Genomic DNA, 12,825 nt, shown 5'->3' with positions numbered 1-12,825 from the left:
TGTTATATGAACCGGTGAAATTAGTTAGCTGTTAAATGAGGGATTCTGCAAGGTCACCGTGTATAGACTTTGTGTCTACATCTCTTATCTGTAATACTGTAATTGGTCAAGTTTTTGTTTAGATGTGCTTGTTCGAGGAGATACGTAGACAAACAGGTGTATTCACTGGTGACGCGCGCCTTCCTCCAACTGTTACAGTTGTTTGTAGTAGAGATTTTCGATATCTGTGTAGAAAGATTAAATCAAATTCATCTAACGAGAGTGGTGAACAAAATATCTCCGAAGAAAGATAGCATCAATCAGTTGTACCCACCTTATCTCATTTTGACCCACGAAGCACTTAATGTGAAAATGAAGTGAAAAGGATCATCCATTTTCAAAGTTTTGCTAATCAAATGCCAAATGCATTTAATAATGCTACGAAAGTGACAAAATCATATATACCAGCTGCAAATGTGCCTGGAAGAATTGATGTCCTTGTGGAACAAAATAAAGCAACATCGAATGATTCATCCGGTGCACGCATGAAGCATGGTAGACCCCCAGGTTCAAAAGATTCAGCTCCTCGAAAAAGAAAGATAAGAGTACAACTGAACCAAATGAAATCATTTAGGAAAAGAAAATGAATGACAAATTCACAATTCATGATTCGGAAAAAGAAAATGTCCTTGATGAGACATATATCAATGAAGAGACAAAAGTACTTTAAAGCAAAGAAATCTTCATAAATTACGCATGTACTAATGGATTGTGGGATCGAAATGAAATAATCATCGACGACATGTTCACATTTGCAGTAACCACTGAAATCATATTAGCGATGATATTGAGCTCCGCTCTATTGATGAATGCAAATAAAGACAAGATTGGCCTAAGTGGAAAGATGCAATCCAAGCATAATTAAATCCCTTAGAAAGGCGAAGTGTTTTTGGACCGGTAGTCCAAACCCCACCTGGTGTACACCCCATGGGTTACAAATGGGTATTCACAAGAAAGTGCAATGAGAAAAACAAGATTGTAAGATATAAAGCACAACTCGTTGCACAAGGTTTTTCACAAAGACCTAGAATTGATTTTGAGGAGACATATTCTCCTGTAATAGACACAATTAAGTTCCGTTACTTAATAAGTTTTGTGGTTTCAGAAAAACTTAACATGCGACTTATTGATGTTGTCACTGCGTATGTATATGGAAAATTAGATACTGACATATATATGAAGGTCCCAAAAGGACTTAAGTTGCCTGAAACGACTAACAAACCACGAAGTATGCTCTCAATCAAATTAAGGCGATCATTATATGGGTTGAAACAATCTGGACGAATGTGTTATAATCGTCTCAGTGAGTGTTTTATCAAAGAAGGATATGTCAACAATGTCATTTGCCCTTGTGTGTTCATTAAGAAATCAAATTCTGGATTTGATATAGTGTCAGTATATGTTGATGATATGAACTTAGTTGGAACTCCTGAAGAGCTCATAAAACTGATGAATATCTAAAAAGCAATTTTTGAAATAAAAGACCTTGGAAAAACAAAATATTGTCTCGGCCTGCAAATCGAGCATTGTGCTAATGGAATATTGGTCCATCAATCAGCTTACATTGAAAAAATCCTAAAGCGATTTGGAATGGACAAGGCTTATCTACTCAACACGCTCATGGTCGTTCGTTCTCTAGACATTAAGAAAGATCCATTCCGTCCAAAAGAAGATGATGAAATGGTCCTTGTTCCAGAAGTACCATCAGGATTGTTTGTCTTCGTTAATAAAGTGTGCATTTGAAGAAGGAGAAGAAAGACAACATCCAAGCCTCTATGAAATGGGAAAAGATATTGCAAGAAAGTGCGGAGGGGTTCCCTTAGCTGTGAAAATCTTAGGGAGTCAGTTTTACTCAAAGATTGATGAGCGTCAGTGGAAATTTATTAGAGATGCTGAGATATGGGAATTAGAACGACAGGGAGCTAGTCACATTCTACCTGCTTTGAGACTGAGTTATAATCAATTGCCCTCTTATTTGAAGCAGTTGTAAGACTCATGTTGAGTTGTCAATTATTATGAATTGAATAACTTAAAAGGCAAATAACTTGATCTTCAAGATATTTGACTTTTAACATGATTCAAAATTGGTTAGCAAGAATCATGGAATCAAGATATATTTAGTTGGCTAATTGAAACCCTAATTAAGTAAGACATATTGTACTTGCCTTGGTTGGACAACATTAAGATTAAATGGTGATTTGGTGTATTCCTCCAATTACTATAATAGGTGGGATTGGAGGAACACTAATCACTCTATTAGAGTGTCCCTACTTTCACAAAATACACGTTCTATTCTAAGCAAACCCTATTATTGATGGAACATTTCTGCTTGTTGAAAGTAGAAGACTCTTTTGTCATCTGTAAGAGCCATGTCCTCGGTATTCCAAAGATAGGTAAATTGTAATTGATTTATTATAATTTTGGTTTATCAAATCTTTGATCCTAATGCCTTGTTGTTGTTCTTATGATTTCATAAATATCTTACAGCAGTGCATTGCTTGCTGTTCAATTTTTTTGAAGAAATATGTTCAGTTTGATAGTTCATCATTGATAATCATTGGATGGCACATGGAATCCTTGAATATAGTTGTATATATACTGATGAATCCTTCCTCAGCACTTGCATTTCAAGATCCAAATATATGCGGTGGCTTAGAATAGTCAATGCATCTTGGGAATTGTTGCCGAGTTCCATTGGTTCTTTGAAGCATTTGAGAAGCCTGGACTTGACTGAAAACGAAAAAAAATCACCGAACTACCCAATTCAATAGGTAAGCTGCAGAGCTTGCAAACTTTGACTCTCGCTAGATGCGTGAATCTTGAAGAGTTGCCTATAAACATGAGCAAGTTGATCAGCCGTAAATGTTCCAAGTAGACATTCCATTGCATAAATGTTCTACCTCATAGAAGAAGTATGAGATAGCCTAGCTATATATATATTGCTCCTTAAAATGTTTTAACTGAATAAAGTCTCTTTATTTCCATCTCATCGCCACATCATTTAGTAGTTTATCTTGAATTATATTAGTTTTATTTAAGACCATTAGATGTAAAAAGATTCAAGAGTTAATATAGAGTGTAAAAATGTTTGTCAAAATATTTGTCCCTAATCCTATTTCATATATTATAATATATATATATATATATGGATATGGAATAGGATTAAGGGACAAACATTTTGACAAAGATCTTTACTCTTTGGTAACCTTTGCATCTTATTATATCCAAAGGTTTGATTAAGAGTTATGCGGAGGATTTTAGACATTAAATGACTTGAATGGTGATTTGGATTATAACTTATAAGAAAAACACTAATTAAAAAGAAAAATCTATTGAAATCTAATTGAATTAAAAGAAAAACAAAACCCTGAAAATAATTTAACCTCCATCTTCCCCCTTGTTTGCCAATGAGGTTTGCAACTCCATGCCTTGGATGTAATCTCCTCTTCTTTTTTTTCTTCTTTTTTAGTATCAACCCTTCTTGCCTTTATCAAACAATGAACATTAATGAATAATAAAACATGATATTAGGCAAAGAGAGAGTTTTGCTTAAGAAAAATAAATTAGGGCTTTGTTTTGAGAAGGTTTAAGCGCCCTAATTCTAGGCTAGTAACTCAATCGCTTTGTCACCTCTATAGCAAAACCCTATCAACCCAAGATCCAAGAATGAAGATTTAGGATTTAGGCGTTCTTCACCGTCGGTTTTGCGTTTTTTTTATAAGAGTTTAACCTTTATTCTTTTATATATTTCTTTTTAATGGACCCGATTAATTATAATCCAAATCACCATTCAAGTTATTTAATGTTTAAAAAATTCTCCACATAACTCTTAATCAAGACCGTTGGATGTTATAAGATCCAAAGGTTACAAAAAGAGTGTAAAAATGTTTGTCATACTCTTTGTCCCTTGATCCTAACCCTATTTTATATATATAGGGATAGGATCTAGAGACACACGCTTTTAACACACATTTTTGTGAGTTCACTTCATAATGTGTATATATATGATTAGGATCTAGAGACATGCTTTCAACACACTGTTGACCCTAAAAACTACCAAGCCTACATGGCGCGCAGGCCGAGTAATCTACAAGCTAACTACGTCATTCGGTGAATGCGGGGCGTGCCAACTCATCGGCTGAGCTCGGCCTAGAAGTAAATTTGTTGATGTTGCGTTGGGTGCGCGGCTGACTTCTGCATCTTACGATTGCGGCCGAGGAAGGAACACGTCTCAGCCTCTTGGGTTCTCGAACCTGAAAACAAGGCTACTATTCTTACGAAGTTCACGAATCGCCGTCGTCGGATTCGGACACAGTGATGTTATTCGTCAGAGTAAACTCACGCCAAATTGACACCAAAGTGTAAGGGCACAAATACTCAAAGCGAATATAAGTCTTAATACTGAACGTGGTTTGGCCATCTGAATGCCGAACTCTAAATCCCACTTCAGAGTATCCAATCATAAAATAACTCAGCGTGCAATGCACCGAGCTCAGTAAACGGCAACACCTCACTTCGCCAAGAAGGCTAATGAGATGACCTCAATCAATAAAGATTCGGAAATCCTTCTCGATCGAGACTTGGATAAGTAACCAACCGTCCTCGCCGCAGTGTTGTTGATGCCAACGGAAGATGCTGCGAGATCGACTGATTCTACAGCGACAGAGCTATCTATGCCGACTTAAGATGTCACTGGTTGCTTTCACAGTGTTGTTGATGCCAACAGAAGATGTGTCAGCGAAAAGAGAAAATAAAAAATCTCAAGAGTTGTTGAGAAAGTTTGCGTAGGGCAGTTGTGTGTTGAATTGGAGAGAGGGCCTTTTGAATGGTGCACGACCTCTTGTATTTATAGTAGTTGTATATCTGCTGCTTGGCAAGGTCTGACAATATTTGTAAAGTCCAACTGCAACTTAAACTTGTGAAAAGAAATTTGATCCATATCAGAGGGCTATCCTTCAACTGCCGTGCCTTCTCAAACAAATCAAAAGCCTGTCAAGGCTATCACATCATCTGACCAAATAGTGATAACCACTATTATATATATATATATATAATAGATATTTGGCAGACTCACGGCATAGCAGTATAGGCATGCAGGCCTACTATATATATAGTAGCTATTTGAGAGACTTTCGCACGCATGGCATCTCATCATACTGATCATCCCATTACATCCTTGTAGAATTGCTCCACGCGGTTCTGTATGCAAGATATAATCACATAACCTCAATTAATTCGAACTATATTGTTGTTGCCTTCATTGGAGATAATGAGAATCCCACTTATCCCGTTGTAAAAAGAAAATGAATCTGAAAGATAATTATTACGATAATGATCATAATAACAAAACTATTTTCATCATTCATCCAACGGTTAGGAGCTAGCTCTCTCAACGGCCTCGATTGCTTGGGCCGATGGTGTAAAATCGGGTCCAAACATTGCCCCCCAGTTTCCTTGAGCTTCGGCTCGTAAGCCGAATGGTTAAGGAAATTAATTGTTCATGACCAACAAAATCCTGTCGTATCGCCGAAAAAGAAACTTTGTTCCTCGGCAATAACATGTATGTCCTACCAAGCTGCAGCCTTCCTCAACGGTCACAACTCCATACCACGCTCGGCAATCTTGCCAGAAGGTCGAGAAAGAGAATAACTGGGGTCGAGGAAAGTTATGTATGCTTGGTGGGCCGAGAAACACCAAGATAATTCATGTATCGTCGAGAAGCTTTAATAATTTTTTACTCGATCATGTTAAGCCGCATATAACAATAACTTGCCGTGGTGAATCTTGATTGTAAGTAACTCGCTGAAGAGACATTGGGCCGAGGCCGAGAAAATCTTGGCCGTGGTCGAGCAGAATTTTCCTGAACAGTTCGGCCTACCCCAAGAAAAGATGCAGCAAAGTGGACATCATGCGCCAGATCACCACCAAAAAGTAGCCTACCTTTTAGCTATTATAAAGGGAACAGTGGAATCATGACGTCCGGACTTTTTTTTTTTTTACATATATATATATGTTTTGACCGAGGCTTTGTTTCGTAATGGGGCCGAGGCCGAGGCTCATGTAAGCAAAGTTCACAAATAAATGTATTCGGCCAAAATAGTCAAACAAGTGTATTCGACCAAATTTTTTATTCGACCAAAATCTTGTTGCCCCCTTATTTTCTTATGCATCGGCTTGCATAGCCGTATGTTTAAGAAAATAACATATATATTTAACAACCGAAAAGAAAAGTGGCCGAACCATAGTTAGGAGGAGGCCAACGATGCTTTATTCTAAGTTGAGATCTTGTAATAACAAAATATTCACATTGATTTCGCTCTAGGCCGAATAAAGATTTTCCTCCAAATATTTTTGACTTGGCGAAATATTTTTTATCATCAGCTGCCGAATGTATTGAACAATTACTATGCCCCCCGAGCATAATAATTTCGGCTTTTAATTCCAACATCTTAGCCGAACGAGATTTCTCCATATCGGCTTTATCGCCAATAATCATATCAATTGCCGTGGTTTCTTGGGCTAAGCCAATGTTGCGGCCTTGTTCGTCATTGGAGCACTCCTCTGACGAATCATTTTCTGAGTCAATTTGTGGCTCAAAAACTTGAACATTTTCTTCTAGGCCTACCACACTTCCAGTCTCGACCGAAAAAATAGGTGGCCTTTGTTCTTCGGCCAAATTAACAATTTTCTTAGGCCAAATATTGGTTGTGGCCGGAGTGGAAATTTGCCCCCCGGCCTCTTGCCTTTCAGAAATTCTTCCCAATCTCTCATGAAGTTGTTTTTGCTTTTTTTAATAGGCGATGACACTCATCCCTTGAAGCCTGATCAAGATAGATCATGTGAACTTCGTAGTTTTAGCACTGGGTCCCACCGGGCGTGCCAAAATGTTGACCCTAAAAACTACCAAGCCTACGTGGCGCGCAGACCGAGTAATCTATAAGCTAACTACGTCCTTCGTTGAATGCGGGGCGTGCCAACTCGTCGGCCGAGCTCGGCCGAGGAGTAAATTTGTTGATGTTGCTTTGGGTGCGCGGCTGACTTCTGCGTCTTGCGATTGCGGCCAAGGAAGGAATACGTCTTGCAATTGCGACCAAGGAAGGAACACGTCTCGGCCTCTTGGGTTCTCGAACCTGAAGACAAGGCTATTATTCTTACGAAGTTCACGAATCGCCATCGTCGGATTCGGACACAGTGATGTTATTCGTCAGAGTAAACTCACGCCGAATCGACACCAAAGTGTAAGGGCACAAATACTCAAAGCGAATATAAGTCTTAATAGTGAACGTGGTTCGGCCGTCTAAATGCCGAACTCTAAATCCCATTTGAGAGTATCCAATCATAAAATAACTCGGCGTGCAATGCGCCGAGCTCAGTAAACGGTAACACATCACTTCGTCGAGAAGGCTAATGAGATGACCTCAATCAATAAGGATTCGGAAATCCTTCTCGATCGAGACTTGGATAGGTAACCAACCGTCCTCGCCGCAGTGTTGTTGATGCCAACGGAAGATGCTGCGAGATCGGCTGATTCTACGGCAACAGAGCTATCTATGCCAACTTAAGATGTCACTGATTGCTTTCACAGTGCTGTTGATGCCAACGGAAGATGTGTCAGCGAAAAGAGAAAATAAAAAATCTCAAGAGTTGTTGAGAGAGTTTGCGCAAGGCAGTTGTGTGTTGAATTAGAGATAGGGTCTTTTGAATGGTGCACGACCTCTTGTATTTATAGTAGCTGTATATCTGCTGCTTGGCAAGGTCTGACAAATATTTGTAAAGTCCAACTGCAACTTAAACTTGTGAAAAGAAATTTGATTCATATCAGAGGGCTATCCTTCAACTGCCGTGCCTTCTCAAACAAATCAAAAGTCTGTCAAGGCTATCACATCATCTGACCAAATAGTGATAACCACTATTATATTATATTTATATATATATAATAGATATTTGAGTTCTGACCAAATAGTGATAACCACTATTATATTATATATATATAATAGATATTTGGGAGACTCACGGCATAGTTGTATAGGCATGCACATCATCTGCCATGCCTTCTCAAACAAATCAAAAGCCTGTCAAGGCTATCACATCATCTGACCAAATAGTGATAACCACTATTATATTATATATATATATATATATATATATACATATATAATAGATATTTGGGAGACTCACGGCATAGGCTATCACATCATCTGACCAAATAGTGATAACCACTATTATATTATATATATATAATAGATATTTGGGAGACTCACGGCATAGTTGTATAGGCATGCACATCATCTGCCGCGGCATAGTTGTATAGGCATGCACATCATCTGCCGTGCCTTCTCAAACAAATCAAAAGCCTAGATATTTGAGAGACTCACGGCATAGTTGTATAGGCATGCACATCATCTGCCGTGCCTTCTCAAACAAAAGTCTCAATTTTGAGCATAGAGGGGTTCGAACCCCTCCCACTTAACTCCTTAACGCCTTAACCACTATACCACTTATGTTGTTGTGATAATATGCTACAATATTTATATATATGGTTTTGTTTTGAATTCTTTTTACAAGAAACAAATTTGCACATATTTCAAATTTTTTGTGGTATTATATTTTAAATTGTGTCAATTAATTACTTAGTCAATGGCATGTGGTTTTTAATTTTTCTATTTTTTATTTGGTCACTTACATGGTAGGGCTGGAAAAAATTCCAGAAAATCCCAAACCAAACCGAAAAAGTCCCAAACCCAAACCGAAAAATCCCAAACCAAAACCATCCTGAAGTTCGGGAATCCCATCCCGAAAAAGACAGAAATTTTCGATATGGGATTGGTTTCCAAATCCCATTTGTTTGGTAATCCCGAAAAATACCGAAGTATTCGGTTTCCTATTGACTTTTGGGTTTTGGTTCTTGAAAACCATTGCCATGGTTGCTAACTACTCTTCAAAATACACTCACTCTACACATAGAGATGATGAAGATAGTGAAAATTTTGAACCTCATAGGAACTCTATGTAGTACTAAGTCACTCATGTATCTTACCATGCAATGTATAAAGTGTAAAATATTGTACTAATTCATTATATATAAATGATTATGGTGTGTTTAGACTTCTTTCATTAATTTCTACATATTTTCTACACTCACAATGTTTGTCAGCTCGCTATATAATCAACTTGATAATGTTAAATCCATCATGCAATGCATTTCCTTCCAATTTTTTGTGATAAACTAATAGATAATTGACTAAATAAACATCTTGCAAAGTTTCAATAAAAATTTCCAAGTTTTTCTTACAATTTCCGTGGTTTCCATGTAATTTTTATCGATATCGATATTATCCCGATATTTCCATCGATATTTCCGTGTTTTCGGATTACCGATATTTCCGATATTACTGATATTTTCTTCCTTGCTCACGGCATAGCAGTATAGGCATGCAGGCGTACTATATATATAGTAGCTATTTGAGAGACTTTCGCACGCATGGCATCTCATCATACTGATCATCCCATTACATCCTTGTAGAATTGCTCCACGCGGTTTTGTATGCAAGATATAATCACACAACCTCCATTAATTCGAACTCTATTGTTGTTGCCTTCATTGGAGGTAATGAGAATCCCACTTATCCCGTCGTAAAAAGAAAATGAATCTGAATGATAATTATTACGATAATGATCATAATAACGAAACTATTTTCATCATTCATCCAACGGTTAGGAGCTAGCTCTCTCAACGGCCTCGATTGCTTGGGCCGATGGTGTAAAATCGGGTCCAAACACACATTTTTTGTGGAGTTCACTTCATAATGTATTTCAACAATCCAACCGTTTATCTTTTATGTTTGATCTCAAACATCATGTCTACCAAAAATCATCATCAAAAAGTTAGGTGAACTCATAATGTGCTTGGCCATTAGACTACTTATCATAAGGAAGCATCATCATCAGTATTCATACCATCTCAATTCCCCTGCACTCACCTCATCAAGAAAGAAAGAACGAACGAAAGTAAGAAAGAAAGAAGATGGCTAACCTGGCATTTCCGTTGGCAAGCAGACTCGTTGAAAAGCTCGCCTCCATTGCTTCTGAGGAGATTTGCTTGGCGTGGGGTGTTAAAGTGGATCTGCAGAACCTTGGACGCACTATGTCCACAATCAGAGACGTGCTCTTGGATGCCGAAGAGAAGCAAGCACGTAACAATGACCTACGCAGTTGGCTACGACAACTTAAAGATGTGTTCCTTGATGCGGAGGATCTGTTGGACGAGTTTGAGTGTGAAGCTTTGCGAACGCAAGTGGTTCGTGGCAGTGGCACAACTAGAAAGGTACGCCGTTTCTTTTCCCGCTCTAATCCAGTTGCATTCCGCTTACGAGTAGGCCATGGAATTAAGGACATAAGAGAGAGGTTACAAAAGCTTAAAGATGATAAGAATTTTGCTGATCTTCGCACTGTTCATCATCACCCTCATCTAGGTGATCATGTGAGGGAGAACATGAATACGACCCACTCCTTTGTTCGTGCTTCGGAGGTTATTGGTAGAGAAACAGAAAAAAATAAAATTGTTGATCTTCTAATAATACAAGGCGATGATCATCAAGGTGGGGATAATGGGAATGTTTCTGTTATTCCTATAGTGGGATTAGGAGGTTTAGGGAAGACCACCCTTGCCCAGTTGGTGTACAATGATCAAAGAGTTGTTGGGAGTTTTGACTTAAGAATGTGGCAGCATGTGTCTGTGGAGTTTGATGTTACTAGATTGACAAAAGAGATCCTTGGCTCGGCATTAGGTACAAAGATCAGTGAAGGGTTGTCTATGGATCAGTTGCAAGAACAACTACGAGACGCTTTAAGGGAAAAGAAATTTCTGCTTGTCTTGGATGATGTGTGGAATGAAGATCGTATCAAATGGAGCGAGTTGAGAGATTTGTTGATAGAGGGGGCCAAGGTGGGAACTAAGATTTTGGTGACGACACGGAATATCTCAGTTGCTTCAATCATGGGGGCGGTTGGAAACATAAATTTAGACGTTCTCTCTTTTGAGGATTGTTTGTCTCTGTTTGTAAAGTGTGCATTTAAAGAAGGACAAGAAAGACAGCATCCAAGCCTGTATGAAATGGGAAAAGATATTGTAAGAAAGTGCGGAGGGGTTCCCTTAGCTGTGAAAACCTTAGGGAGTCAACTTTACTCAAAGACTGATGAGCGTCAATGGAAATTGATTAGAGATTCTGAGATATGGGAATTAGAACGAGATGGAGCTGGTCACATTCTACCTGCTTTGAGACTGAGTTATAATCAATTGCCGTCTCATTTGAAGCAATGCCTTGTTTGCTGTTCAATTCTTCCAAAGAATTACATTAAATTTTATAGCAGCGAATTGATCAATCATTGGATGGCACATGGACTCCTTGAATCTCGTGATCATGGGAATATGGAGTGGGAAGATGTTGGTGAGCTATATTTCAAAGAGTTATGGCAGAGATCTTTCTTTCAAAATGTTAAAGATTACACTTTCGGCTATGGATTTGATATGCATGATCTCATCAAGGACCTTGTACAATCAGTCGCACAAGGTGAGAGTTTGATAGTAGACTCTGCAGGGACCAAAGGCATCTCTGAAAATGTTAGACACCTAACAATTTTGAAAAGTGGCCAAAATGTATCAACAACCTTGCAAAAGTTGAATAAAGTGCGGACCATAGCACTAGAGAGTTGTGAAAATATTGATGAATCCTTCCTCAGCACTAGCATTTCAAGATTCAAATATCTGCGACTGCTTAAGTTAACCAATGCATCTTGGGAATTGTTGCCCGGTTCCCTTGTTTCTTTGAAGCATTTGAGAAGCCTAGACTTGACTGCAAATGAAAGAATCACCGCACTACCCAATTCAATTTGTAAGCTGCAGAGCTTGCAAACTCTGAATCTCTGTGGATGCGTGAATCTTGAAGAGTTCCCTAGAGACATGATAAACTTGATCAGCCTCAGATGGCTTGAATTAACCACAAAACAATCAAGTTTTCCAGAGAATGGAGTGGGATGCTTGACATCACTTCGATTTCTTTCCATCTGGGAGTGCAGTAATCTAATGTGTTTGCCGCGTGATACGAGCTATCTTGCGTCATTACGCACTCTGATCATAGGCAATTGCAAACAACTTGATTTGGTGATGGAAAACTATCAGGTAATTCCACTAAGGCTCCAAAAATTGGGGATTATAGGAGTACCACGAATGGTGGCATTGCCTGAATGGTTTCAAGGAGCCACAAACACACTACAAGTCTTGGTTATAGAAGATTGTGAGAACTTGGAGGCATTACCTGGGTGGCTGAGGAGTTTCACATCGCTTAGAAGGCTTATCCTCAACTCATGTCCCAAACTTTTGTCTTTGCCAGAGGAGATGCATCGCCTCACTGCCTTAACAGATGTTTGGATTGTAGATTGCCCTGATTTGGAGAGGAGATGCCAGCGCGACACAGGAGAAGATTGGCCAAAGATTTCCCATGTTCCAAATGTTTATTTTGAATAGAATCATGGGCGATGTCTTTAATGCCGGCAGCCTCTCAATGTCTCTGTGTTTGTTTTTATATTGTCCAACTTTTTCTCGTTGTGTGTCTACTTATTGTAATATTACTCAATTTAAATCAAAATCCTTCCTTATCAGTCACATTGTGTGTCTCTACTTATTTGTTCTCAGAAACTCAAGTTTTTTAGAAGCGGTATTCTCCAATCTAGTAACTCCGACGGTTGGTGTTTTCACCGTCATCAAACTAGGTAAAACTATCAGAGGAA

At 38.5% G+C, this 12,825-nt stretch overlaps 1 protein-coding gene across 5 annotated transcripts in view; it reads left to right on the top strand.

Annotated features, from left to right (window-relative positions):
* Positions 1 to 12,608, top strand: part of LOC126599237 (putative disease resistance protein RGA1) — a 69,763-nt gene extending 57,155 nt beyond the window's left edge. For 2 of the 5 annotated variants that reach the window (XM_050265580.1, XM_050265584.1), the window contains exon 2: positions 10,444 to 12,608. In XM_050265580.1, the coding sequence (XP_050121537.1) occupies positions 10,444 to 12,562 (2,119 nt within the window). In that variant the 3' untranslated portion in view covers positions 12,563 to 12,608. The remainder of the gene's footprint in view (positions 1 to 10,443) is intronic. The other 3 variants (XM_050265583.1, XM_050265582.1, XM_050265581.1) reach the window with 3 other exon arrangements.
* The last annotated feature ends 217 nt before the right edge of the window (positions 12,609 to 12,825 follow it).

The sequence above is a fragment of the Malus sylvestris genome, chromosome 14 (assembly GCF_916048215.2).
Source record: "Malus sylvestris chromosome 14, drMalSylv7.2, whole genome shotgun sequence".
In the NCBI taxonomy this organism is placed as follows: domain Eukaryota; kingdom Viridiplantae; phylum Streptophyta; class Magnoliopsida; order Rosales; family Rosaceae; genus Malus; species Malus sylvestris.
The sequence above is the reverse complement of the archived record's forward strand: the minus strand, read 5'-3'. Positions and strand labels throughout refer to the sequence as shown.